Source organism: Halictus rubicundus, chromosome 1, assembly GCF_050948215.1.
Source record: "Halictus rubicundus isolate RS-2024b chromosome 1, iyHalRubi1_principal, whole genome shotgun sequence".
Lineage (NCBI taxonomy): Eukaryota > Metazoa > Arthropoda > Insecta > Hymenoptera > Halictidae > Halictus > Halictus rubicundus.
The window spans coordinates 28,675,862-28,701,523 of NC_135149.1; the positions used below are offsets into that span (position 1 = coordinate 28,675,862).

The window sequence follows — 25,662 nt, forward strand, 5'->3', positions numbered from 1 at the left end:
GTGCGATACCTGAGTAGATCTCTGCCTTCGCTCGAGGAACGTGCTACTCGATACATGTCCAAACCACTGGTCTAGCCAGGGACATGTATCGGCCAGGAGTATTCCCTGCGGCGGTGGGGACAGTTCTGGGACTTTTATCGGCTAGGCATTTGGGACATAATATAGAGTAAACATTGTACTCTTATCTCGAGTCATCGCGCACCTCGCGGTTTCTTCTCAACGTCCAGGGATCGATGCGCAGCTTTCGATGATCTTCAGCTGTCGCTGCTCCGGACAGCTTTAAATGCATCATTATGCATACATATTATTATCAGTGATACCCTTGTATATGTATTATTCATCGGGTTGCTGCTTCTGAGTGGTGCGGAAATTTTTGTTTCTGTTTGAATGTTCTATTACCATGATGCGAGCCGTTCAGTGCAAAAATGACGCGAGTCGAAACGGTTGATCATTGGATAATAGAAACCTAATGGAATGTTATTTATTCCATTAACAATTTTAATACGTAAATATATACATACAATGTTTATCCTGTTTTAAATAACTCTTACAGTTATTTAACGCTCCTCCGCTACCCTTAACTAACTGAAACTACTATTCTTATTTTTAGTTTTCGTTACAATGTTCATTCTATTTGAAATAAAAGCGTAAATACTTCGACATTTTGAAATTTGCTTGATTTCCTTACATTTTTAAATGTCATTGATTTTACTATGCATAAAATGCGCAATCAGGAATTCAGTAAAAAAATTCAAGTAATTATGTCACAGTTATGTTATTTAATGACGTCTGGACCCTTGGAATTTGGTGAGAAATATTGACTCACACCGCTTTTGCGTCGAGCGGCTGGTAAGAATGGTTGCAAGAATGTGAAATTTTGAGGATTCGAAAGCAACGTTGTGGCAGCGGTGTTCGACAGCGAGGAGAGGGGGCCAAGAGAGCGAGAGAGGGGAACGGCGTTTCCCGGCGGATCGGCGCGGCCGGTCTTTGTTCGCGGCCGTTTCATTTTTCGAGTACGGCGGATAATTAATCTTGGGTGGGCATAAAAGGGTTTTCGGGTTCGGTCGCGAGAAAAAATGAGCTCAGCTCTGGCTTCGACCGTGGCCAGTTGTTCGTTGGCCCTCTTTTCCCCTCTGCCCCCTCTCCTCCTCGAAACCCCTGTGCCCCCCTCCCCCCTGCTCCGACGCCCCCACTTTCTGACCCCGTGTCTTTCCGTCTTTATATTTCTCTCCGGTTTGTTTCCCCGTTCCCTCTATCTTCCCGGTTCATCCGCTCGACATCGCCTCCCACACCGTGTGGCACCGCGGGATCCTAACCGTCGGCACCCCCCCTGCCCCTCCCTCTGCCCCCCTACGATTTTTTCTGGGGGTCTTTTTTCCAGAATTTGAGTCAATAAAAAATCGCCTGGAACAAAGGAACGAACGGCCGCCAATTTCTCACAGGATAATGTCCGTGGCCCCATCGTGGCCCCGGCGGAACGCTAATCACGGCCGGGCATCTTGACTTCTGTTAGGTGTTAAAAATGGGCCCCGCGGGGCCCTTCGGTCTTTATCTCGCGCCAGTCTCCCCCCTCTCTTACGACCCCTCTCTCTCTCTCTCTCTCTCTCTCTCTCTCTCTTTATCGCCTGTCCCCCAAAGCTTCATTACCTCTCTTCGTTTCGTCGTTGCCTGTGCGCCCCCCTTCTTTTATTTTTCGTTTTTTCCTCCCCTCCCCCTCCCCCTTTCTCCACGGTCAAATATTAAAATTTGGAAACGTTACACCCGGCTCGATGAATTCTCGTTTCGCAGGGCCCGCTCCGGGGCCCCGCTGAAAAATTACGCAGATGGCTCATTAATTCGAGCGCGGGCCCCGGACCCGCTCCCCGTGGCGATTTTTCTGCGAGAGATCCGGATCTACGCGAACCCGAGAACCCCAGAGTGTCCCGGACTCGTCGATTATCGGGCCGTATCTACCGAAACGCCTCGAAAAACCGTGAATCAACCGGTGCCCGGCGATTCGTCGTTCGGGAACCACGTCGAAATCGTCCCGGGGACCTTTTTCGTTCCACCGCCGGTTTTTGAAATACGGTCGAAAACGTCGGGCTCGTGAAATATCAAAAAATTCTGTCGAGAGGCCTGAAGTAAAACGAGAAATACGAAAACACTGTCCGGAGATCATTGTCTCCTCTCGAAGCACGTTCAACTGTGTTAGATTTACATGCGACGTATCAAATCATTTATATACAGTAAGTTCTCTGTATATGTCGCCGAGGCCTCGATGATAAACGTCGCGGAATTATCCCCACTACCGCGCTCGAGCTCGAGAGTCCCCGGACGAAGAGGAGTGTAAACATAACATGGATATGTCTCCTGCACGATACATGACATTGGCAAGACCCGTGTTGTTGACAAGAATCGAGAATTCACTGAACTTGGGATTTCAAGCAGATCTTGAATAAAGTAATAACAATTTTCGCATTCGATATAGTGTGAATAGTAATCGGGTATGTCTCCTGCACGATACTTGACACTGGCAAGACCCGTGTTGTTGACAAGAATCGAGAATTCACTGAACTTGGGATTTCAAGCAGATCTTGAATAAAGTAATCACAATTTTCGAATTCGATATAGTGTGAATAGTAATCGGGTATGTCTCCTGCACGATTCTTGACACTGGCAAGACCCGTGTTGTTGACAAGAATCGAGAATTCACTGAACTTGGGATTTCAAGCAGATCTTGAATAAAGTAATCACAATTTTCGAATTCGATATAGTGTGAATAGTAATCGGGTATGTCTCCTGCACGATACTTGACACTGGCAAGACCCGTGTTGTTGACAAAAATCGAGCATTCACTGAACTTGGGATTTCAAGCAGATCTTGAATAAAGTAATCACAATTTTCGAATTCGATATAGTGTGAATAGTAATCGGGTATGTCTCCTGCACGATACTTGACGCTGGCAAGACCCTTGTTGTTGACAAATATCGTGAAGTTACTGTGTTCGCCTCGAGTGTGCTCAGTGGAGTGGTAAGGCAAAGTTGCAATTTTATGCAATTATGCAACTACTATATGTTGAACATGTTGAATATTTTCAATTGCGATTTAGTGAGAAATGATGCATTTTAGAAAAATAATGCATTCTTCCATTTCGACTCAGTTTTCGTCAAAGAATTATCCTACGATTTTTATTTTGCTGTATTGTTGCAATTTCGACCGTTATGTTAACACTAGGTTTACGGAGCACTAAACATGACTATTTTACATTACTTTATAAAAATAACATGAATGTATCGATCAAAATTTGTAGCCATTTTTTTAATAATATATACCCAAAGAAATCAATTTGTTAAATAATTGCTTGTGGATGCATTTTTACAATCTCAATATTCGCAATTTAAAAATATTAGAATCCGCCATTTTGACGGGTCCCGTAAATCTAATGTTAAAACAAATTGGATACTTTCAATAGCGATTCACTGCGAAACGGAGCACCTAAGAAAAATAATGTAATTTTTACCACGTTTTTATTAACTCGCTTTCTTGTCGCTCTGTTCGGTATAAATTTTGCAATTGATTTTAAACTAACTTCTCGTTGAGCTGGAGACTTAAAACTTTAAACATAGCTCAGAACTGGATAACAACGCAGATAAGACTAAAAAGCAGAAAATAATTATTGAAATAAAAAAATATTTTTAATATACCACGTTTTTAAGAAGAACTAAAAAGTATAAAATAATTTTTCCTAGCCACATACAGACAGTCTTAAAAATTTATGATTGTGAATTTCGAACAACTATGAAAATGCTTGTAAAATTTAAAACGATAAACGTGGAGCGGATTTCACTATTAAGTGAGGAGTGTAGAGAGTTACACAATAGTTCATATAATTTGCAGTGCAATAAAATTGTCAGTGACTTAGGTGAACTATTCATGCATCGATTATCTATTGCATACGCCCCACGTTTTTCGTTTCAACACTAAACCTACCACGGTCAGAATGGCCCGTTTTATATTTTACAATTACTGAAACTGTAAAAATTCATTCATGGGAAATAGTGGAATAAATTTCCTTGTCGAAGCATTTATTATATTGAAAATCACGGGACAATCTCCATATTCACCAGATACATGGTAGGTAGGTTAAATGTTAAATCTTACAAGTGTTTTCGTAGCTATTGTATTAAAAATTCGCAATCACAAATTTTCAGGACTATCCGCACGTGGTTGTGAATCTGTGTAGGCCCAGGAAAAATTGTTTCATACATTTCAGTCCGTGTCAAAATTCATTTGAACACGGTCTTCATCGGAGAATCGTCCCACGACTCGTCTTTTTCTTTGCCCGAGCAATTTCGCGCGAATAAAGTTAAAAATCGGCTGACAGAACGCGTAATCGGCCACTTTTCCGTATCACGGTGTTTTTCGGCCCTGTAGACACCGCTCCGGGCGGTTCTTTCCGTCACGGCGTGCACGTCGGAACGCAGAAAACCGGCCCGTGTGGCTTTAATGACGCTGGTCGATTCGCCGCGGTCGATATATCGTCGCCGGCGATGACGAGCCGATGGAGAATCGACGATTTATTACGGGGTTTCTGTCCGAGGCCGAGTTTTCCATCGCCGGGGTCCCCCCTTGGACCCCGCTCTTTGATCGATCGGGTCTTTTATCGCGCGACCTTGAACCCTCAACAGGTGTCGGTGTGCCATACGAATTGATTTCCATTTTTCCAGGCCCCCGCGAAATTATTCGATTATGCCCGGCGGGCACGCTAACAAATGAACCGCCATTAAGGCGTTCCGACAGACTCACTCTTTCTCTCTCGCTCTCTCGCTCTCTATTGCTCGTAGTTAGGCTCGCCTGCTGAACCGTGTTCGTTCTTCATCCTCCCTTTTTTCTTTCCACGTCGCCCGTCTTCTGAATTCGACGCTGGATCCGAGAACGTGACGCGACTTTTTCATGCGAATATTTCCGCGGCGAAACGCGGCGCGGCGCGCGACCATTTTGGCGAGGCCTTCGCGAAAAGTGGAGCGAAGACACCCTCGGAATTGATAATTTTTTAATTCACTGCTTTCACTGATTGCGCCTGATTGAGGCTCCTGTTGGTACCGATGTGATCTAGTTCTGCATGTATATTTCATTCGGTTCTGTGGTTCTGGAAAATTACGTATTTCCATCCCATTGTCCTCCGATTCATTTCGCAATTTTTTCTGCAGAAATTAATTTTTTAATATTCTTTTTATCGGAGAAAGAACTGAGAGATGTTTTCACCCTTTGCCCTCCAAAACGAAACATTTCTTCCGACCCAGAATATTTCCCTACTATATATATATTTTTCTCCATGTTATACACATGAAAATGGTGCAATTTATTTGTACAGTTCCGGAATATTTATTTAAATAATCATTTAATCATTTATGAATAATTATTTTAATACAGCAATTTTTAGCGAAAACGAATTTTTAGCCTCACCGTCGCCATTTTAACTCAAAGTTCAATAACTTGGCCGGAAAAAATCGCACAGCGACCGTCGAGGCGTCATTTTAACGATGAAGCTGCAGTCTTTAAATGTACGTTGGTTTCGTTCGAGGAACAAATTTTTTATTGCCTGTACGAACTTTTGAATTTGAAAATTTTCGAGACAAAAGAGTACCTCCACTCTCTCACCCGTTGCACAGTATTGAAACCGTCGATGAGAAAAATGAACAATGGACTTCGAAAGTAGAGGATTCGAGCTTTAGAACGAGACCAGAACAAATATTCCACGACATTTTTTCATGAAGTTACAACAATTTGAAGATGCGCAATTTTTGAACGAAGCGATCTCCTTTAACCCCTAAATACCGAACTAGGATGGATAATTTAGAAATATTGCTGTTGAACAATTTTCTGCACAAATTCTTATTCTGAGACTGTAGAAAAATTACTAATATTATTGAAATTAAATTAATTGAAAATGGGTTCCCGGTTGGCCACACAAGGGTTAAATTCGACGCGCCAGTGTAATCTGACACGTCGATCAAAATATGAAGTGTTATGACGTCAGGCGAGAATGATTTAAATAAAAAGAAATTGTTAATATGCCACGTTTTTAAGACGCACCAAAAATTCTGTCGGCAGAATTTGTTTACCCTGTTTTTTTATTTAGCTTGTTTACAGACCCTCAGCGTCTCAGCTGCCTAGTACAAACTGACCCTAGAGAGGAATTATTTTTTATTCTTTAGTCCGTCTTAAAAACCTGGTATATTAAAAATTTCTTGTCATTTAACACGCTAACTGCCATGTCAGTCACAAATGACTCCCATTGAGTTTTGACTAGGTCTAAACATTCATATTTATTGTGACATATCCCGATAAACCGAATTTTATTAAGATCTTTAGAATTCAAAAGGCTTAGCATCCCCTATAATTTAAAATTTCTGGTTTCGCTTTCATTAATTAAATTACTCTGATTTTGTAAGAATCTGTGGGAATGATATTTCTCACTTAACGTGTTAAATAATTATTTTCTGCTTTTTAGTCTGTATTGTCATCCAGTTCTGAGCTATGTTCAAAGTTTCAAGTCTCCAGTTGATCGGAAAATTAGTTTAAAATCAATTGCAAAATTTGTACCGAGCAGACAAGAAAGCGAGCTAATAAAAACGTGGTAAAATCCCGAAAACGGATCAGGACCAACGGGAGCATCGAGTTTTATAGATCCGAAAGGCTGGCACGCGAAATCGCGGGGTTTTTCGATGGCTCGCGCGAAAAACGATCGCAGCAGTAATATCGCAATTAGCGATAAGTCTGTTGGGGCCCGGGGTCGGTGTCGGGGCCCAGACCACTCCGGTTTTACGAGGAATCGCGTCGTTATTCGTGATTTAGGTATTTGAAACGCGCCGGGACGTCGGATTACGAGTTGCTCTCGGGGTCTCGGCTTTCTTGTTTCCCATTAGAATCGAATTTCGTGCGTATCGTTGTGTAATGAAACACGCGAGCGTTTATAGTATTCCTCGCGTTACGCATGCCTAACGTGCATACGTGGAAATCGAAACATTGGATTTAGCGATCGGCGAACGAACGAGACCCGAGAGGCCCGTTCCCACGGGACTCTTCCATTTGCCATTCTTTTGTTTGCACTTCGCGAGTGCAACTCGATCCTCTAATCAACCGTTTGCCAGATACTCGCGCAACAAACAACCAGATAAGGTCGAACGATCTTTGCGATACTCGGACGCGTCGACGGTACTGAACCGATTTCGGCTGCTCAACCGGTCGCTGACAAAAATTTTCTGAATTCATCACGAGATTTTCAAGCTACATATTTATTTATCTTATTAATCGTTTTAAAAGGTCGAAAATAGTTACTATTTAAATTTCAGCCTACCCTATAAATACAAAATATAAAATATTAATGCAGAGGGTGGTTTTTTAAAAGTTTAAATAGACAGAATCATCCCAAAAATTGTAAAATCGATTTCCTCTCGATTTCCAATCTGTTCAACCGATCGCTGACAAAAATTGTCTGAATTCATCACAAGATTTTCAAGCTGAACAATTTATTTATCTTCTTAATCGTTTTAAAAAGTCGAAAATAGTTACTATTTAAATTTCAGCCTACCCTATATATACAAAATATAAAATATTAATCCAGAGGGTGGTTTTTTAAAAGTTTAAATAGACAGAATCATCCCAAAAATTGTAAAATCGATTTCCTCTCGATTTCCAATCTGTTCAACTGGACGCTGGCAAAAATTGTCTGAATTCGTCACGAAACTTTCAAGCTAAACAATTTATTTATCTTATTAATCGTTTTAAAAAGTCGAAAGTAGTTACTATTTAAATTTCAGCCCACCCTACAAATACAAAGTACAAAATATTAATCCAGAGGGTGGTTTTTTAAAAGTTTAAATATCCAGTATCATCCCAAAAATTGTAAAATCGATTTCTTCTCGATTTCCAATCTGCTCAACAGATCGCTGACAAAAATTGTCTGAATTCATCACAAGATTTTCAAGCTAAACAATTTATTTATATTCTTAATCGTTTTAAAAAGTCGAAAATAGTGACCATTTAAAATTAAACCAAGCCTACAAATACGGGAAATAAAATATAAAATTGCTATAAAATATCTCACGGATTTAAGAAAATATGGCAAATCCAGAGGGTGGTTTTCTAAAAGTTTAAATATCCAGAATCATTCCAAAAATTGTAAAATCGATTTCCTCTCGATTTCCAATCCCTCCCCTCCACTCCGAGAAGTCCCCAAAGGGATGATTCGCGAATCCAAACCGTGAGCTCTCTCACGCCGACACCGGAGCTTCAGCCCCCCTTCAACCCCCCGATTAAACAAGAAAAAAAAAATCGTGGATCCAGGGTTGGGTACTCGACGACGGGTCCCGGGGAACGATTACTCAAATTTCTCAGCGAAAGGAGTGTCTCGTGTCTCGGTTTTCCGTCGGCGTACCTCGTCGAAAGGGAAACGATGATCCCTTTCCACCCTTGGTGCCGACCCCTTCCGGAAGAGGAAAGGGCGACGGGGTATAGTGAGAAAAGAGGAAGAAGAGAAAAGGGCTCGGGCCCTAAAGGAGCCGGCAACCCCGTCGGGTCACCGGGTGAATACCGTTTTACCGACTATTAACTCACTTTTACCCTGTTTTCTTACCCCTCCCCGCCGGCCGGCTCACCGAATGGGGTGAGAGAGGGAAAATCGAGGGAGGGAGGAATCCGAGGGTTAGAGGAAGAGAGATTCGATCTTCGGGAGCAGGGGGTGAGCCGCACGGTGTTTTTCTTCCCCCTTTCTCGAGGTTTCTTGCGTAATCTCTCCTTTTCTTTGCCCCTGCAACCCCCGGGGGTAGCTTTTTTTATTTTATTTCTTCTCTCACCCTCTTTATTTCCGGGGAGGAGATCGCGTGTGCAGGTAGCCGGCTACCTGCGAGATCGTGGAAAAAAAATACGCGAGTTTTCGGGGGCCACGGTCGATTTAACCCCTGAGAAAAATCGCACAACCCTCCCTCCCTCCCCTCCCCCCTAGGCACGGCTGTATCGACAGTCGGGGGTTAACCGATTTCTACGCCGAGATTTTTTCCGGAATCCCGAACCATTTAAACGCTTAAGTATCTCGTAAAAATGGGGTGTGCAGCGGCCCGCGATTTCTTTCCTTTTTTAATTTTTTATTTTCTCTTTTTTTTGGGGGGGAGTAAATCGGAGTCGGGTGTCACGGATCTTCGTTACGCGATCTGGATCTTTCACCCCTTAAGTGGCAGAAAATTGATAATTTTTTGAAGAGCGAGATAAAGAATTGCCCGAGATAGATTCGATTGTTTGGACTCCATAGATTCTATTGTTTCTTTCTTCTCTGACAAGGGGATGATTTTTGAACGTCGATCAAAATGTTGACGAAGCCGTGAAATTGATCATTTTTGGGAGACTGCTTTTATAAAGAATTACCTTAATAAATTTTTATTCTTCTTAGATGTTATTTTCATTATTCGGGTGACTGTCGACCAGGGATAACATAAAATTCATAATTTTGGGAAACTCCTGCAATAAAAAATTGCTCAAATGAGAGTTTATTCCTGTTTGACTCGAGTATCTTTTTTTGTTGAACAAAACTGATAATTTTGGGAAACTTGTTGAACGAGGAACACTGAAACGAAATTTATGCTTGACAGATTTGAGTTTTCTTTTCTTTTAGAGGGTGGGGGGATGAGAAATGTTGGTCTCACGTGAGTATCTTTTTTTGTTGAACAAAACTGATAATTTTGGGAAACTTGTTGAATGAGGAACACTGAAACGATATTTATGCTTGACAGATTTGAGTTTTCTTTTCTTTTAGAGGGTGGGGGGATGAGAAATGTTGGTCTCACGTGAGTATCTTTTTTGTTGAATGAAACTACCAATTTTGGGAAATTTGTTGAACGAGGAACACTGAAACGAAATTTATGCTTGATAAATTTGAGTTTTCTTTTCTTTTAGAGGGTGGGGGGATGAGAAATGTTGGTCTCACATGACTATCTTTTTTGTTGAATAAAACTGATAACTTTGGAAAACTTCTTAGATGAGGAACACTGAAACGAAATTTATGCTTGACAGATTTGAATTACCTTTTCTTTTTGGGGGTGGGGGGATGAGAGATGTTGGTCTCACGTGAGTATCTTTTTTGTTGAATGAAACTGACAATTTTGGGAAATTTGTTGAACGAGGAACACTGAAACGAAATTTATGCTTGATAAATTTGAGTTTTCTTTTCTTTTAGAGGGTGGGGGGATGAGAAATGTTGGTCTCACGTGACTATCTTTTTTGTTGAATAAAACTGATAACTTTGGAAAACTTCTTAGATGAGGGACACTGAAACGAAATTTATGCTTGACAGATTTGAGTTTTCTTTTTCTTTTAGAGCATGGGGGGGGGGCTAGCATGAAAGATGTTGGTCTCGAGTGAAGAGTCGTCGATCAGATCGTTGATGGTTGGTTAGAGAAGCGAATTGACTAACTTGATGGCGAATAAAGATCTGCAGATACTTAGTAAGTGCGCACAGCACACCGAGCATTCCCGGCAAGTAAATTTGTGTCTCTTTAAAATTCAAGGTATGCGACCCTGACAATAAACGAATTTTTACGCAGCTTTTCGTGCCGTGTTAGGTATACATTGAACGTCTTCGTAAAATTTCCTGGCTATCTGCTGCGGGAAACGCGGTGGTTTCGGTTCTATCTTAATCAGTCGTTAAAATCGAAACTCGTTGTATGCGAGCCTAACGATAAATGAATTTTTACGGTGCTGAATTTTTCTGTGTTGAACATGTTCGGATGTCTTTGGGGAATCCTTTAGTGTCTTTTCGAGGGAAATCGCAAGTTTGTATTGTATTTTAATCGTCGGGGAGATCGAATTATCGGTGGCGAGGAAGTTACAAAGTATTTACTGCCTGTAAAATCCGAGGAGATTAATTATTTTGCGGGAAAATTCGCTTCTTAACGTCGCACATTTTATTAACAATAAACACTGCTTCGGAGGAACCTGTAAGACTCTTCTATTTTAATCAGTCATTCAAATCGGACGTTCTCTTATTGTAATACATCGTATTACTGCTTAAAAATAATTTTAATTACAGTGAAACTGAAATTGTTGTTCTGCAGCAAAAGTATAAAAGAGTTTGATATATTTTCAAAATTTTGTCAGATATTCTATTTGAAAAATTACATTGTATTAATGCTTAAAAACAATTTTAATTACAGTGAAACTGAAATTGTTGTTCTGCAGTGAAAGTATAAAAGAGTTTGATATATTTTCAAAATTTTGTCAGATATTCTATTTGAGAAGTGACTCCTATGGAAATCGTATTTTTCGACCCTTCTGTCTGTAATAAAAAATGTCTAAACAAATCTGAGGCTTTACTACTTAAAACACTGTGCATCAATTTTCATAAGGTGCTTATTTTTATGTGGTAAAGTGTCACAACAATGTCCAAAGAATAAGGATCGATATAGGGTACCCTAATTTCTCAATATCTAAAGAAATTGTTGAAGAAGACATAGGAAGATTTAAAAATACTAGTCTGTGAGCACTGAAATAAATCTGAACAAGGTCAAAGATCCTCTATTAAAAACCTGAAGCAAAAATCATGATTTTAAAACCATAAATTGTTGTAACAGTGCCGGAAAAATATTGTGTTAGAGAATTTCAATCGCTTTCTCATTACTAAACATTTTCTTTTAAATGCAATACACGAAGATTAAAATAGTAATAACTAATGGTCACTTAAAAATGTCTCAACAAGTTCAAAGATTTCCCACTTGAATCAATTAAATCTCAATTAAATTAACAATTAAATTGCTATAACAGCGTCAGAAGAACGTCGATTGGAATAGTTTCAATAATTCTATTCACAAATTGAAAATAACGATTAGAGAAAATGAAATAAGATGGAGTCAGGAGGATGGTTCGAGCGACAAGTTTCAGAGGAAACGCGTGTCCGACAAACGTAACAATTATTTTCCCAGGCGTTTCGATTTCAGCGTGCCCCACCCCCCACCCCCCAACCCCCGTGGTCTTTAACAGGGTCATTTCTTACCGCGGTTTTCTCTGTTCTTGATTTTTATCAATCGGCCGGGGCCGATGTGGAGCAAAGATGAAACGGAGAACGTCGCGAGAGGAAGAGAAACACAGGATCCCGCGGCGAGGGCTCCTCCACGGGGTCGGACCTTAAAAATCGAGTCGATTTAAGGATCCGGCCCAAGATGCACAAGCATAACGCCGGGCCTGCATGCGATCCCTCAGGAATATCTCCCGCGGAATCCATTTAACGCTGAAACGTGTACGAAATCATTTCAAGTCACCTCTCGCGGCCCTTCGCGCTCCCTAGACCCTTTTTTTTTCCTTTATCGGACCTCGAACACTATACCTCGCTCCTACACATTTTCTTATTCAAACGTCAAGTCCCTTTAGCTGGAAATACCGTGCAATTCACTGCATTTTAAAATTTTTAAAAATTCGTGAATCCTCGAAAAATTAATCCAGGGAGCTAGACATTATTTTGAAGGTTTTAATATAGAAAATAATTTGGTAAAAGAATATAGTAAAAACCGTGGTAGATTGTATTACAAGGTGATATGAGCTCTAAATAATTTTTTAAGTATATTATTATTCCTATTTCTTGCAATTTAACGTCAAGATTTATTAATAAAAGACATCCTGTAAGGAATGATAGATAAATCCCCTAGTAAAGAAAACCAATATTTTTAGAGGAAAATAGTTGAAGGATTTTGCTGATTAAAGGAAGCTTTAATAACAAATAAATCTCATCCCAGCAAGAGTCGACCTGTCTAATAAAATAAATAATTCACGTGTAAAATGAATGCTTCACCGAACAGCATTCTTCCACCATGGACGAATTAAAATATTCCCGTCTTTCGTCAGCTTTTTACCAACGATAAATCTTCCCGGAGAAATGAAATTTCCGATTTCGGTCGAAAAATTACGGGCAATCGGTCCGCCTGGAGGGCCCATAAATCCGAAAAATCCACAAGTGTCCGAACGAGTTCAATTAAAAATCTCCGGCAGCCGGTCCCCGGTTTGGAAACCCGGCGGAACACTTTCCCACAGGAATCCGTCTCCTAAATTATCTCGGAGGATAGTCATTTTTCATCGTCGACGGTATCCGCCTCGTTAAATGACGCCCTCGGATCGAAAAAAAAAGGAAAAAAGGGAAATCCCGTATGGCAACGGGAAACGGTGAAAAACCTGGAGGGGGACTCCAGAGAACCATAGGTAAAAATGACGCCTAAGGGGTTGCGTAATTTCTCGATAGACTTTGCCGTGCCCCATGGGATGCGTTCCCTTTTCATCCCTTCTCCCAATTTCCGAGTCTCTCCTTTTCTTTTCGCGGCCACGGAATCGACTGGCCAGGTCCTAAACCTAGACGGGCAGGTACACAGAACCCGAGATCGGGTTTTGATGTTCTCATGGATCCTCCGCGCGCGAATAAATCCTGATAGATCTACCTGAGATCCCCCCCCCCCCCGGGACATTAAAAACGGCCTGGCACCTTCCTTGAAATTTTTACCCCCGGACGGGACAGTCTTTAAAAAATAGGGGTTGGTTTGCCACGGTCGTTGGGGGTTTCAACTGACGACTGTCGGTTTGATTAGAAATTGCATTGGAAAAATAATTTGAAATTGCAGAGTTGTTCCTGGGTGTGGAAATTGTTTAACATTGAAGAGAATTTTTTGGAATCTTGGGGGTGTTGGATTTTTAGAATGCTAGAATCAAAGTATTGCGATGAATATATTGCAGATTTTTATGTTCCTATTTTTGTGATGTATTTTATAAAAATTAAAATAACTATTGGTTCCTTTTCTAAAAGACTCCCTGTGAAAAAATGTAAAGGCGAATATTTCCTTTTAAATATTTATACTCACGTTTCTTCATATTTCGGAAATTTGCAGATTTTTAGGTTCCTATTTTCGTGTTCTGTATTTTATCAAAATTAGAATAACAATTGGATCCTTTTCTAAAAGACTCCCTGTTACAAAAACTAAAGGAGAATATTTCTTTTTAAATATTCATACTCACGTTTCTTCATATTTCGGAAATTTGCAGATTTTTAGGTTCCTATTTTTGTGTTCTGTATTTTATAAAAATTAAAATAACTATTGGTTCCTTTTCTAAAAGACTCCCTGTGAAAAATATTAAGGCGAATATTTCCTTTTAAATATTTATACTCACGTTTCTTCATATTTCGGAAATTTGCAGATTTTTATGTTCCTATTTTCGTGTCCTGTTTTTTATCAAAATTAGAATAACAATTGGTTCCTTTTCTAAAAGACTCCCTGTGAAAAAATGTAAAGGCGACTACTTCTTTTTAAATATTTATACTCATGTTTCTTCGTATTTCAGAAATTTGCAGATTGCATATACAGTCTAGTAAAAATACAACTCAGAGATGATAGAATAATTGCTTACTAGAGGAACTACATGATAAAAATCAAATTTATTTTAGAAGTAGAAGGGTTCGTGATTTAATTTGGAAGGCAATTCGAGGGTGAATTTTAGTTTAGGGGAGCAGAGTCTAGGAATAGAGTTCAGCGAATATTAGTTCGAAAATTGAGAAGGTAAATTTATTCCGGACGTAAAAGGCTTCGTAATTTAATCTAATTGTAAAATTCTCTCCGAGGGTGAATTTTAGAAAAATAGTTTCAGACTTGCCTCGAAATTGTCATCAAAGATCAAATACCTCCTAGTCTAATATTTAGAAGGAAATTTCAGTCTCCAGAGTTTGCGGAACGGGGCAGAGCGGAGGTCCCAGATAAGTGTCAGGGAAAGTGCCGAAATTTCTAAAATTAGTAAAACAGTGTTTTTACCGTTTAAGAAAATCAGTTTACGATGGCCGAACGGTTAATGTAACACTTGAATCGAGGATTCTAAATTCGTCTTCCTAGTCCTCGTGTGATAGTTGTAAGGAGGGGGGATGGAAATCCCTCGGCTCTAGGTGACCCGAAGAGCAGATGTACCTGCTCGCAGTCGATTGCGGCTTTTTCGGGATCGAGACGTCTCAATTTCACGTGTCTAGATCCTCTCGAACCGGGCAAAAACTCACCCTCAGTCAGCTTTTTTTTTTCTTTCCCCCGGCACGAAGTCGCCGCGCCGCTATTCGTCGATCGGTCTTGCTGCGTCCGGCCAATCGACGATCTCTCGATCCCCACTCTGTTTCCTCGAGACTTTCCGAAATCTTGGAAAATCCGAGAGGAAGAGTCAGTCTCGGCGCGGCGTCCTTGCGAGGAGGAAGTCCTGCTGGCTTGCCGTGAGAAATTCGGGTAGGTAGAGGGGGGGGGGATGTAACAGGGTTGGTGCATCGCGCATGATCGTGTAGTGACATGATGCCCTCGGATATCCTTTGGTGTCGCAATTAGAACCGTTGTTCTGTGACGAAAGTGATCGAAGTGCGCTGAACATGATTTTAAACGAGAATTTTGTGGGGTGAACGTCATTTAGAAATTTATTTTTTTTTTTTATTGGCGGGTTCGATGTAAATTAACATTTTAATATTTTTTGTTGTTGTACGTTGCACTGTTACGTGGGATGCGTTTACAATTTCTAGTGTCAGTATCTGTGAATGTACGAGTGGTTTTGTGCTTCTTGGACAGGGGGTTGAAAAATGGGGTGGGTGCCCGAAGGACAGCTAAGATGACGTTGACAAGTTACTAGAAAATTTGGGAACAATTTTATTATTTTATGTACGAGGATCAGACGTTATTTTAGAGTATTTAGATTTAGTTTTAATTTTATATTTGATTTTAGAGTGTTAAGAATTTGTCATTAATACTCTTTACCTTGCATCTAAAATTTGGTGTGAATGCAGTCATTAAGATCGGCTGGTTGTAACGCAACTGAGTGAAGATGCTTTGAATAATTTACTTACAATTTAATAATTTTCTACTTGTAATTATTCTGCATGATAGAATTGCACGTGTCAGGAAGTGCTAAAAGGGGTTGATGTATACTGAATGAATAAATGAGGAAATATAAGGGAATTGTGAGTTGCAAAAAAATGTTTCTAGCAGTGACAATTAGTCAGAAATTCTGCAGAGTCACCCTTAACAACGTTCCCACCCCTAAACACAAGGATGTGCTTTTTGAATAATTTAGACAGCGAAATAAGGGATGAAGGTCCACTTTAATTTAATTTTGACTAAAACTGTAATTTTTGGTCTGATTTTCCAGCCCTAAGATATAAGGATTTGCTCTTTCAGTGTTCCAAGCAGTAAAATAAGGGATGAAAGTATCTTTTAATTTAACTTTGACTAACACGGTCGATTTATTTTTGGTTCCAGGCAAGGTGAAAGTGAAAGAGGAAAAGGATGCGTCGTCGATGGCGCCAGGAAGCCCTCCTACGCCGCCTCACACCCCTCAGAGCCCACCCCGGCACAATCCACCCTCGAGCAACCTGTCTCAGTCCTGTCAAACATCGAACGCGAACTCTCCGAGCCTACAGCAGCAGCATCAACAGCAGCAACATCATCAGGAACCGCCGCACCAGCAACACCAACAGCAACAATCGCTTCACGCGATGGCGAACACGTCGCTCAGCCAGATTCTCGTGCAGAATCCCGCGCTCGCACAATTGTTGCAACAAAATCCGGCGATACTCTCGCAGAATCCGCAGCTGGCGCAACTGTTGCAGCAGAGTCTTCAGGTTCAGATGGGCAGCGTCCTCTTCCAGAACGTCCGGAGGGAGGAACCTGAAGAGTCGAGGGTGAGTCACTCGAACAAATTAATTAGACGAGGGTTGCTTTTCATCCCCCGTTTCTCCCTCACCACCGAAACTCCCTCGCGCGAGGTTTTTATCGTTCTCTCGCCATGGAAATCGACTGTTTCGATTTTCTTTTTTCATTTTCTCTCACGTTTTTTGCGATCCCTGACTCGATTAGGCTTAACTCGAGGGGTGCCTGTGGAGCGGCGTTGTTGACTGTGGAATTTTTTCAACGGGCCAAATGAAGTTTAGGTTAGGGGCCGAAGATGCACACGTGTGCGCACCAACGTGGGGTTAATTGTTTCTCGCGATTGTTCTCGAGGAAGAAGGGATCTAGACAAGGGGTTAACACTGTACCTACCACGGTCAAAATGACCGGTTTTATATTTTACAATTTTTGAAATTATTAAATTTGTAAAAATTCGTTTAGGGAAAATAGTGGAATAAATTTCCTTGTCCAGGCGTTTATTTTGTTGAAAATTACGGACGATAAATTTAGGGTTGCCATTTTTATAAGGCAATATTTAGTAGGTACTGTCGATGCTTGGAACAATTAGTTATAATTAATGTTCGTTTAAACTCGTTTCGAGTCACTTGATCGAACATGCAATGGATTTAATTTTAAACAGTAACCACTAAATGTTATACTACCTAAATTTAGTTATTTTCTACCTAAATTGCAACAGACTGGAGTGAAGTAGAAATTTATTTTCTTTCTTAATATGTTTAATAGGTTGAAAATAGTGTAACAGTATTTTAAAATTTTTCTGTTTTCACTGTTTTAAAATACGCCTACCTATTTTTGTCACAAATGCATAAAATCCGCAGTCTAGTTATAACATTTTACAATTGACAACGGCCGAGTTTGTTGACGGAGAAAATAGTTTATAAAATGTTATAACTAGACTGCGGATCTTCATGGAAAATAAAAATTTCCTACCTAAATTGCAACAGACTGGAGTGAAGTAGAAATTTATTTTCTTTCTTAATATGTTTAATAGGTTGAAAATAGTGTAACAGTATTTAAAAAGTTTTCTAATATTTTCACTGTTTTAAAATACGCCTACCTACTTTGTCACAAATGCATAAAATCCTCAGTGTAGTTATAACATTTCACAATAGAAAACGACCGAATTTATTGGCGGAGAAAATAGTTCATAAAATGTAATAACTAGACTTTATGCAAAATAAAATTTTTCTACCTAAATTGCAACAGGCTAAAAGAAAAATACAGAGAACTAGTTACGAAGAAAATAGTTTATAAAATTCGTTCTACTGTATCTTTTTGTCGTCAATATGCAAAAAAAAAAAATTGCATGACCTGCCACAAGGTGGTAATAATTAATTTGAGACGTGAAAGATTGAATGTTTGCGACAGTCGAACACGGAAGACGTTATGCGATTGGGACACACAAAATCGTCCAGAAATGGTAAAGAGCGAGAAAATTAGGCGTGCTTTACACTCGCTATTAATTTAGCGAGATAAAAAGGCGGTATAAGCAGCCGGTGATGAATGCGAGGGTACAAAAATTGAATTTCGCGATAGCGAAAAGGCATCGGAGTCGGTGCAAATCGAGGCTCGAATCGCGGCGCTCGTGGACGTAGATCGATTACGGTCGTGTATCGCGAACACCGGCACGGTTGATGATGACGTGACACCGGATTGTCAACATGCCGGCGAGCATCTGCTACAGCGGTTGGATTTCGTTCAACTTGTTTCCACTTTAACGATCAACGCGCCAAGAGGCCATGACGTTGGCGCGCGCGCTCGCTCTCGACCAGCCAATTATATGAAAATAATTGTCCCGTTTTATTGGCGACTCGCAGTATCGTAAACCAGCGAATAATCTCGAGTGAAATATTGCCCGCGCGACTCGCCGAGCATTTATTAAATAATTAGATTCTTTGCGATCGCTGGTTCGCAACTGGCGCACACGTGTGCGCGCACGGACAATTAAAACGTCCACGAATTAACATCTAATCCTCTCGCCATTAAACGGTCTCTCTGTTTCATAGTTCGGTAGCATTTGGAAATTTTTCTCCACAATTTTTCCGGCCTAAGTGTGCGCGCACGGACAATTAAAACGTCCACGAATTAACATCTAATCCTTTGGAAAATCATTTGGAAATCTTTCTCCACAATTTCTCCGGCCTAAGTGTGCGCGCACGGACAATTAAAACGTCCACGAATTAACATCCAATCCTTTGGAAAATCATTTGGAAATCTTTCTCCACAATTTTTCCGGCCTAAGTGTGCGCGCACGGACAATTAAAACGTCCACGAATTAACATCTAATCCTTTGGAAAATCATTTGGAAATTTTTCTCCACAATTTTTCCGGCCTAAGTGTGCGCGCACGGACAATTAAAACGTCCACGAATTAACATCCAATCCTTTGGAAAATCATTTGGAAATCTTTCTCCACAATTTTTCCGGCCTAAGTGTGCGCGCACGGACAATTAAAACGTCCACGAATTAACATCTAATCCTTTGGAAAATCATTTGGAAATTTTTCTCCACAATTTTTCCGGCCTAAGTGTGCGCGCACGGACAATTAAAACGTCCACGAATTAACATCTAATCCTTTGGAAATTTTTTTCCACAATTTTTCCGGCCTCGTTAAAAATAATTGTAACTCGTGCTCAGCGTTAAACTAACAAATCGAGCTCGTCGATCTTTTTCGAGAGAAGTTGAACCGTCGCCAACAGCAACATGTAGTGGGCGCAGAATTGATGACTCGATGATAAGTTTGTCGCGAAATTCGTCCGTGTCATTCGGCGATCGTTTTTTTTTTTCGAAGGACGCGTTCAACTACAATTTTTCGAAAGAAAAATTTTTTATGTTGGAACAATCGAACTTTGTTTGCACAGGCGTTACGAGCGAGTTGCAGCGTATCGCACTTCTATTTACTGCAATAATATGCACATAATCGCGTATCGAATGATGTTACCGAAGGGTGTGTCGGAGGACGGCGCGGAATGTAAATTGTTCGTTTAGAAAGTTAATTCCTCAAGGTCTGACGCAATCTGCTCGAAAATATAGCCGCTAATTCAGCGTTCGTGCCGTGAAAATGATCTCGCTCGAATGCGCATCGAAACAATTATGGGCTTCCGAAAAATCGAATTTTTTCCGGAAGAATCTTCCGCAAGAAAAATTTTATTTTCCTTCGGGAATGATCTCGTGGGTGATTTGTAGATGTCTCTTTTTGTTTTGTTCTGCAAAGTTTCCTGTTATTCTGTAATCGTTAGTCTTCGTAGAAAGTACGGTTCGATCGAGCCTCGCTCACGAAGCCGATTATCGCAATTAAACGCCATAACTAGAGATAAATTCGTTCGATACTCGTGTTGCGACACAAGACGGTTGGGGTTAATAGGCGTCCGCGGTGTCGGCTCGGGTTAATGGACTAATGGACTAATTGAAATTCACGGGAACGTGAAATCCACGGTTATCAGATCCATCAATTTTTGCTCCATGATTAATTCTTTAATTCGCGAAACGTCCGACGGAATACTGTTTTCCTATTTCTGATCTCCTAGAAACCTTCCATTGAAAATTAAAAATTTAGGGGTTGTTAAATAGATATTTCATAATCAATTTACATTATCACTGTCGATTTACTGCTGTATTTTTATTTTCCTGAAAACAGGACTTCCATTTGCAATTTTACAGAGCACTTTTTCTCACCCCCTTTCCTACCACAGTAATTGAAATTAATTCGCTAATTGTATTTATCAGCAAAGATTCCATTTAATCGCAAGTGAAGTTGTTCAATTTATGAGGCCTTCGTGTTTGTTGGCATTTAATTATGTTCATCACACTCGTGCATGTCATGAATTCACAAAATCTACTATCTAATCACCGCGGATCTTTACGCGCTTGTGGCTCGTGAAAATTTTCAAAAAATGCTGTAATATAAAATTCGAGAGAATTTAGTACGATCTACAGAGCCTGTTTCCATGAAAAATAGAATTTTATTTCATTCTATTTTCTTAAAATTTGTTTATAAAAATTGGAATTTGCATAAACATCCTAATCCTAGTCTACTAATCACCAATCGGCAAGTTCAGGATAATTTAATATTCTTTTTATGAATATTTATCCTCCTGAAAGCAGTGTTTGAAATTGGATAAAAACATTGTGACTTCATTGTGTGTTTTTTTTTTTTGTATTTCCGTGAATTAGTATAACAGATTCATTGGAGCGGTTGACGACGGTTGACCCTCGAGCGGCGATAAGATAAAGGGTTCGATACTGTCCAAAATTTCACGGGGCAACTTTATTGCCCCAGTCGGCGATCGTTCCTCTCACGGTTATTTTATCGCGACGCGAATCGAGGGGAAAGGAATCATTGTTCTCGTTTATTTTATGGGAACCACGTCTGAACGAATTAAGGTCAAGAATCAAGGGACTCTTTCGACGCCGCAGATTACGGCAATGGATATCGCGGCGAATTATTGTCCGCGGTTCCACGAACCCTTGAATTATTCTAACGCTGGTGTTGCGCGCCGCGCACACGATTCTTTGCCGGCTGTCGACGACTCATCATCCAGTCATCAAAACGTGCCGGTGATTCACCCACCGATGCCCTCGAACTCCCACCGGTCTGACTCGATGATGCTCCAAAATTCCTTCTGCGGAACCATACATTGGTCGATCGATAACTGTCTAAAAAGTTTCTGTACTGAACAAAAGAAATTGGGGAATGGTCTTTGATAAATTTAAAAATGGGTCTTCTACTGTGCTATAGAAATCTTGGAAACGTTCATTCTTCTCTTGAATATTAGCGTAAAATTTAGACGTGAATTTTTCTATTGAACAATAAAAATTTAGAGAGATTTATTCTGTCACTAAATAATATCCGAGAATTTAGAAGCTTGGAATTTCACTATTTCAATTTTCAAAAAAATTTTCTTCGAGGCGAGCAGAGACAGCGAGTCCCAAATGGAAAATTATTGGGACTCATTAGGTCCTAGAAATGCGACACGAAGGGGACCGCGAATTTTTCTTCGAGGCAAGCGGAGACAACAATGAGTCCCAAATGGAAAATTATTGGGACTCATTAGGCCCCAGAAATGGGGCACAGAGGGTACCACCAATTGCACTAAGTACCATTTCGAAAACAACAGAAGGCATAGAGATATTTTAAAGTCTTGCAATTACTGGAAAATTCTTGTTCTGTGCAAGTGGAGGTAAAGATGGGCCCCAAATGAAAAATTATTGGGACTCTTTAGGTTCCAGAAATGGGGCACGAAGGGGACCACCAATTTTTCTTCGAGGCAAGCAGAGACAACAAGGAGTTCCAAATGAAAAATGATTGGGAATATATGAGTCCCAGAAATGGGGCACGAAGGGGACCACCAATTGCACTAAGTACCATTTCGAAAACAACAGAAGGCATAGAGATATTTTAAAGTCTTGCAATTACTGGAAAATTCTTGTTCTGTGCAAGTGGAGGTAAAAATGGGCCCCAAATGAAAAATTATTGGGAATCCATGGGTACCAAGAAAGGGGTACTAAGGCAATAGGCCAATTGCAGTAGGTACCATTTCGAAGACAGTAAAAAACAGAACTACTTCAGTCCAGTAATTACCAGAAAATTCTTATTCGGTGCAAGTGGAGATAAAGATGGGTCCCAAGTGGAACTCATTGAGAATCCATAGGTCCCAGCAGTGGGGCACAAGCGGGACTTTAAACAAGGGATTTCAAAGTCCTTCAATTGCTAAGAAACTCTTGTTCAGTGCAAGTGAAGAAAAAGATGGGTCCCAAATGGAAACCATTGGGAATCCATAGGTCCCAGCAGTGGAGCACAAGTGAGACTTTAAACAGGGGATTTCAAAGTCCTCCAATTGCTAGGAAATTCTTGTTCGGTGCAAGTAGAGGCAAAAAGTTCCAAATGAGAAGTCATTGGAGATTCATAAGTCCCAAAAATGGAGCATGACGGGGACCACCAATTGCAAGGGGTATCATTTTGAAAGCAATAAAAGTCATTTCAGAGCTTTTTCTAGTTACAAGAAAATTCTTATTCGGAGCAAGTGGACATAAAGATGGGACCCAAATGGAACTAATTAGGAATCCATGGGTCCCAGCAATGGGTCACAAGCGGGACTTTAAACAAGGGATTTCAAAGTCCTCCAATTGCTAGGAAATTCTTGTTCGGTGCAAGTAGTGGCAAAAGGTTCCAAATGAAATATCATTGCAAATCCATAAGTCCCGGAAATGGGGCATGACGGGGACCACCGATCGCAAAGGGTACCATTTCGAAAGCAATAAAAGAGTTATTTCAGAGCTTCTGATAGTTACAAGAAAATTCTTGTTCAGTGCAATTGAAGGCAAAAATGGGCCCCAAATGGGAAATCCACGGGAAAGCGACGGGTCCCAGGGTTTGGAGCACGACGGGAACCGGTGGCTTGCTGCACGGTCCCGTCGAGCGGGTACGCGCGTGTACGTGCCGGTCGAGTCTCTCGGAGGAGACACGAAATGGGCCCGGGAGGCTCTCTTGCTCGGTGTATCGCCACGCTGGAATCCCATACGGGGAGAATTGAAATTATTCCCCCGATTTTTGTCGTGTCGTTTACATTATTTTCGCCTTTGAATATTAATGGGCATATGCTCTCCGGCGTTATGGCACAAGAAGTAACAACGGCGTATAATACTCGACTCTTAACGTTATTCTATTGTTTGCAAATCAGCTCTATTGTTTTCTCATATACCTCTATACTCTCCCGGGTTCCCTCTTTGCCCTCTCCTCCCCCTCTCCCGCCCCCTTTTCACTCTCTTTCTTTCTCCCCCCTCCCTCCCTCCCTCTCTCTCTCTCTTCTCTCGCACAGCTCTTCGCCCTACCACTTCTTTCTGCGTTTCCCCTCTCTCTCTTTCGCCCCGAGTCTTCGTTTCTACCCTCTCCTCGTCCTCTCTCGCAGTACGTTCTTCCTTTTCATGCTCGATCTTCTTCTTCTTCTTCGTCGTCGTTGTGTCGTCGTCGTTGTCCTCTCGGCGGCGTACACGGCATTCTCTATTTGTTTCTATGATAGTCGTTTCCTTCCTCTGACTCTCTACTTCTTCTCGCGTGCTTCTTCGTCTACTTCTTCTTCTTCTTCTTGTTCTTCGTCGTCGTTGGTTTCTTCGCTTTTGTTGGCGAGATTCGAACTGTGGGACCGGCGCGGGCTACTCTGCAATCGAAATCTGCTTTGTGGAGCTTCGTGCTCGATTTGCACGCTCCAGAGTTGCACTGGGAGACTGCACTCGGGCTCTCGAACTCTCGCGGAACTTGGAAAATAGCGTTAGACCCTGCGAAACGATCCTAACCTGTTCAAACTTTCAAAACACTCGGGACTTACTATCTCGATCATAGAGAATTTGTAACAGATCTTTAAATTCTGTCAACGAATGAATTATGTCACCCATCGTATTAACATTTAGTGATTGTTTTCAATTTTTGTTACGTTTTGAGAACAGACTGTAGCATAAATCTCTGCCATATTAATTTCCATCCGTCCTGAAGGTCTTTCAAAACAGTCGGAACTTATTATCACGATCATAGAGAATTTGTAACAGATCTTTAAATTCTGTCAACGAACGAATTATGTCACCCATCGTATTAACATTTGGAGATTGTTTTTAATTTTTGGTTATGTTTTGAGAACAGACTGTAGCATAAATCTCTGCCATATTAATTTCCATCCGTCCTGAAGGTCTTCGTAAATTAAGATTGAAGCGGAAGATGAGAATTTACATGATTCACTGGTCCCTAAAAATTTCATCCAGGATGATGATGATGATGGTTCTGTTTTTGGGAGGATGATCGTTTCGAATGAGTACGTGGTATTTTTTAATTGATTCTTCCTTTTACAGCGACGTCTCGGATTAGACAAGGTTGTAGGAATGCGGTGCTAGGTGTGTGCCAGAAATTGAGATCGTTGGGTGTGATAAATGAAGACTGTCGAAAGATTTAGGCGGCTTAGAGAGGCATTTATGGGTGTGGACCAATACCTTACGGTCTTTAGCAATGTTTGCGACGTTGCTATGGAAGCTGCGATTTTCCAAGAACCGTGAACAATTGGATCAATTCTGACGAAACTTACGACTTCTCTGGCACCAAAATAATATTAAAACTTTGCCAAAATGTCCCCAAGATCTGTATGGACATTGATCTTTCTATAAATCGTCGGAAATTACCATTTCTCAGTAACCTTGGACAATTTTCACAATTTAGAAGCAGCCTTGGACAATTGTCTCAATTTATAGAGAAATTTAACAAATTCTGACATTAAAATAATATCGAAACTCCAATACAAAGTCTTCAAAACTTGTCTGGATCTCGATCTTTCCATCGATCGTCCCAAGTTGCCATTTTCAAACAATCGTGACCAATTTTATAAATTCGCAGAAGCAACTTATAATTCTACTACCACGAATGTAGTATTAAAACTGTGATAACAAGGCGCCAAAGCTTGCCTCAACCTTTCTATAAATCGCTACAAGTTACCATTTTCCAGAAACCTCAATCTTCACAATTTAGGAGCAACCTATAACTCTTCTAACAATTAAATAATATTAAAACTTCGCAAACAAGTCTCTAAAACTTGTCTCAATTTTATCCTCTCTACATATTGCCAGAAGTTGCCATTTTCTAACCGTTCTAATCTTAATCATTCTATAAGTCGCTATAAGTTACCATTTTCCAACAACTGTGACCAATTCTCTCAATTTAGAAGCAACCTGTACTACTTCTACCAATAATAGAATATTGAAACTTCACCAACAATTCTGCACAAATTGTTCCAACCTCAGTTTTCCTATAAATCACTACAAATTACCATTTTCCAACAACTACTATCAATGTTCACAGTTTTCACGATTTAGGAGCTACCTATAATACGTCTATCAATACCATAATATTAAAACTTCGCAAACAAGTCTCCACAAATTGTTCGAACCTCAATTCCCTACAAATCACTAAAAATTAC

At 40.5% G+C, this 25,662-nt stretch overlaps 1 protein-coding gene across 6 annotated transcripts in view; it reads left to right on the plus strand.

The window, feature by feature from the left end:
- Positions 1 to 25,662, plus strand: part of LOC143360219 (zinc finger protein castor homolog 1) — a 216,152-nt gene that overhangs the window by 131,503 nt on the left and 58,987 nt on the right. For all 6 annotated transcript variants that reach the window (XM_076798879.1, XM_076798923.1, XM_076798912.1 and 3 more), the window contains exon 5: positions 16,281 to 16,702. In XM_076798879.1, coding sequence (XP_076654994.1) covers positions 16,281 to 16,702 — 422 coding nt within the window. The remainder of the gene's footprint in view (positions 1 to 16,280; positions 16,703 to 25,662) is intronic.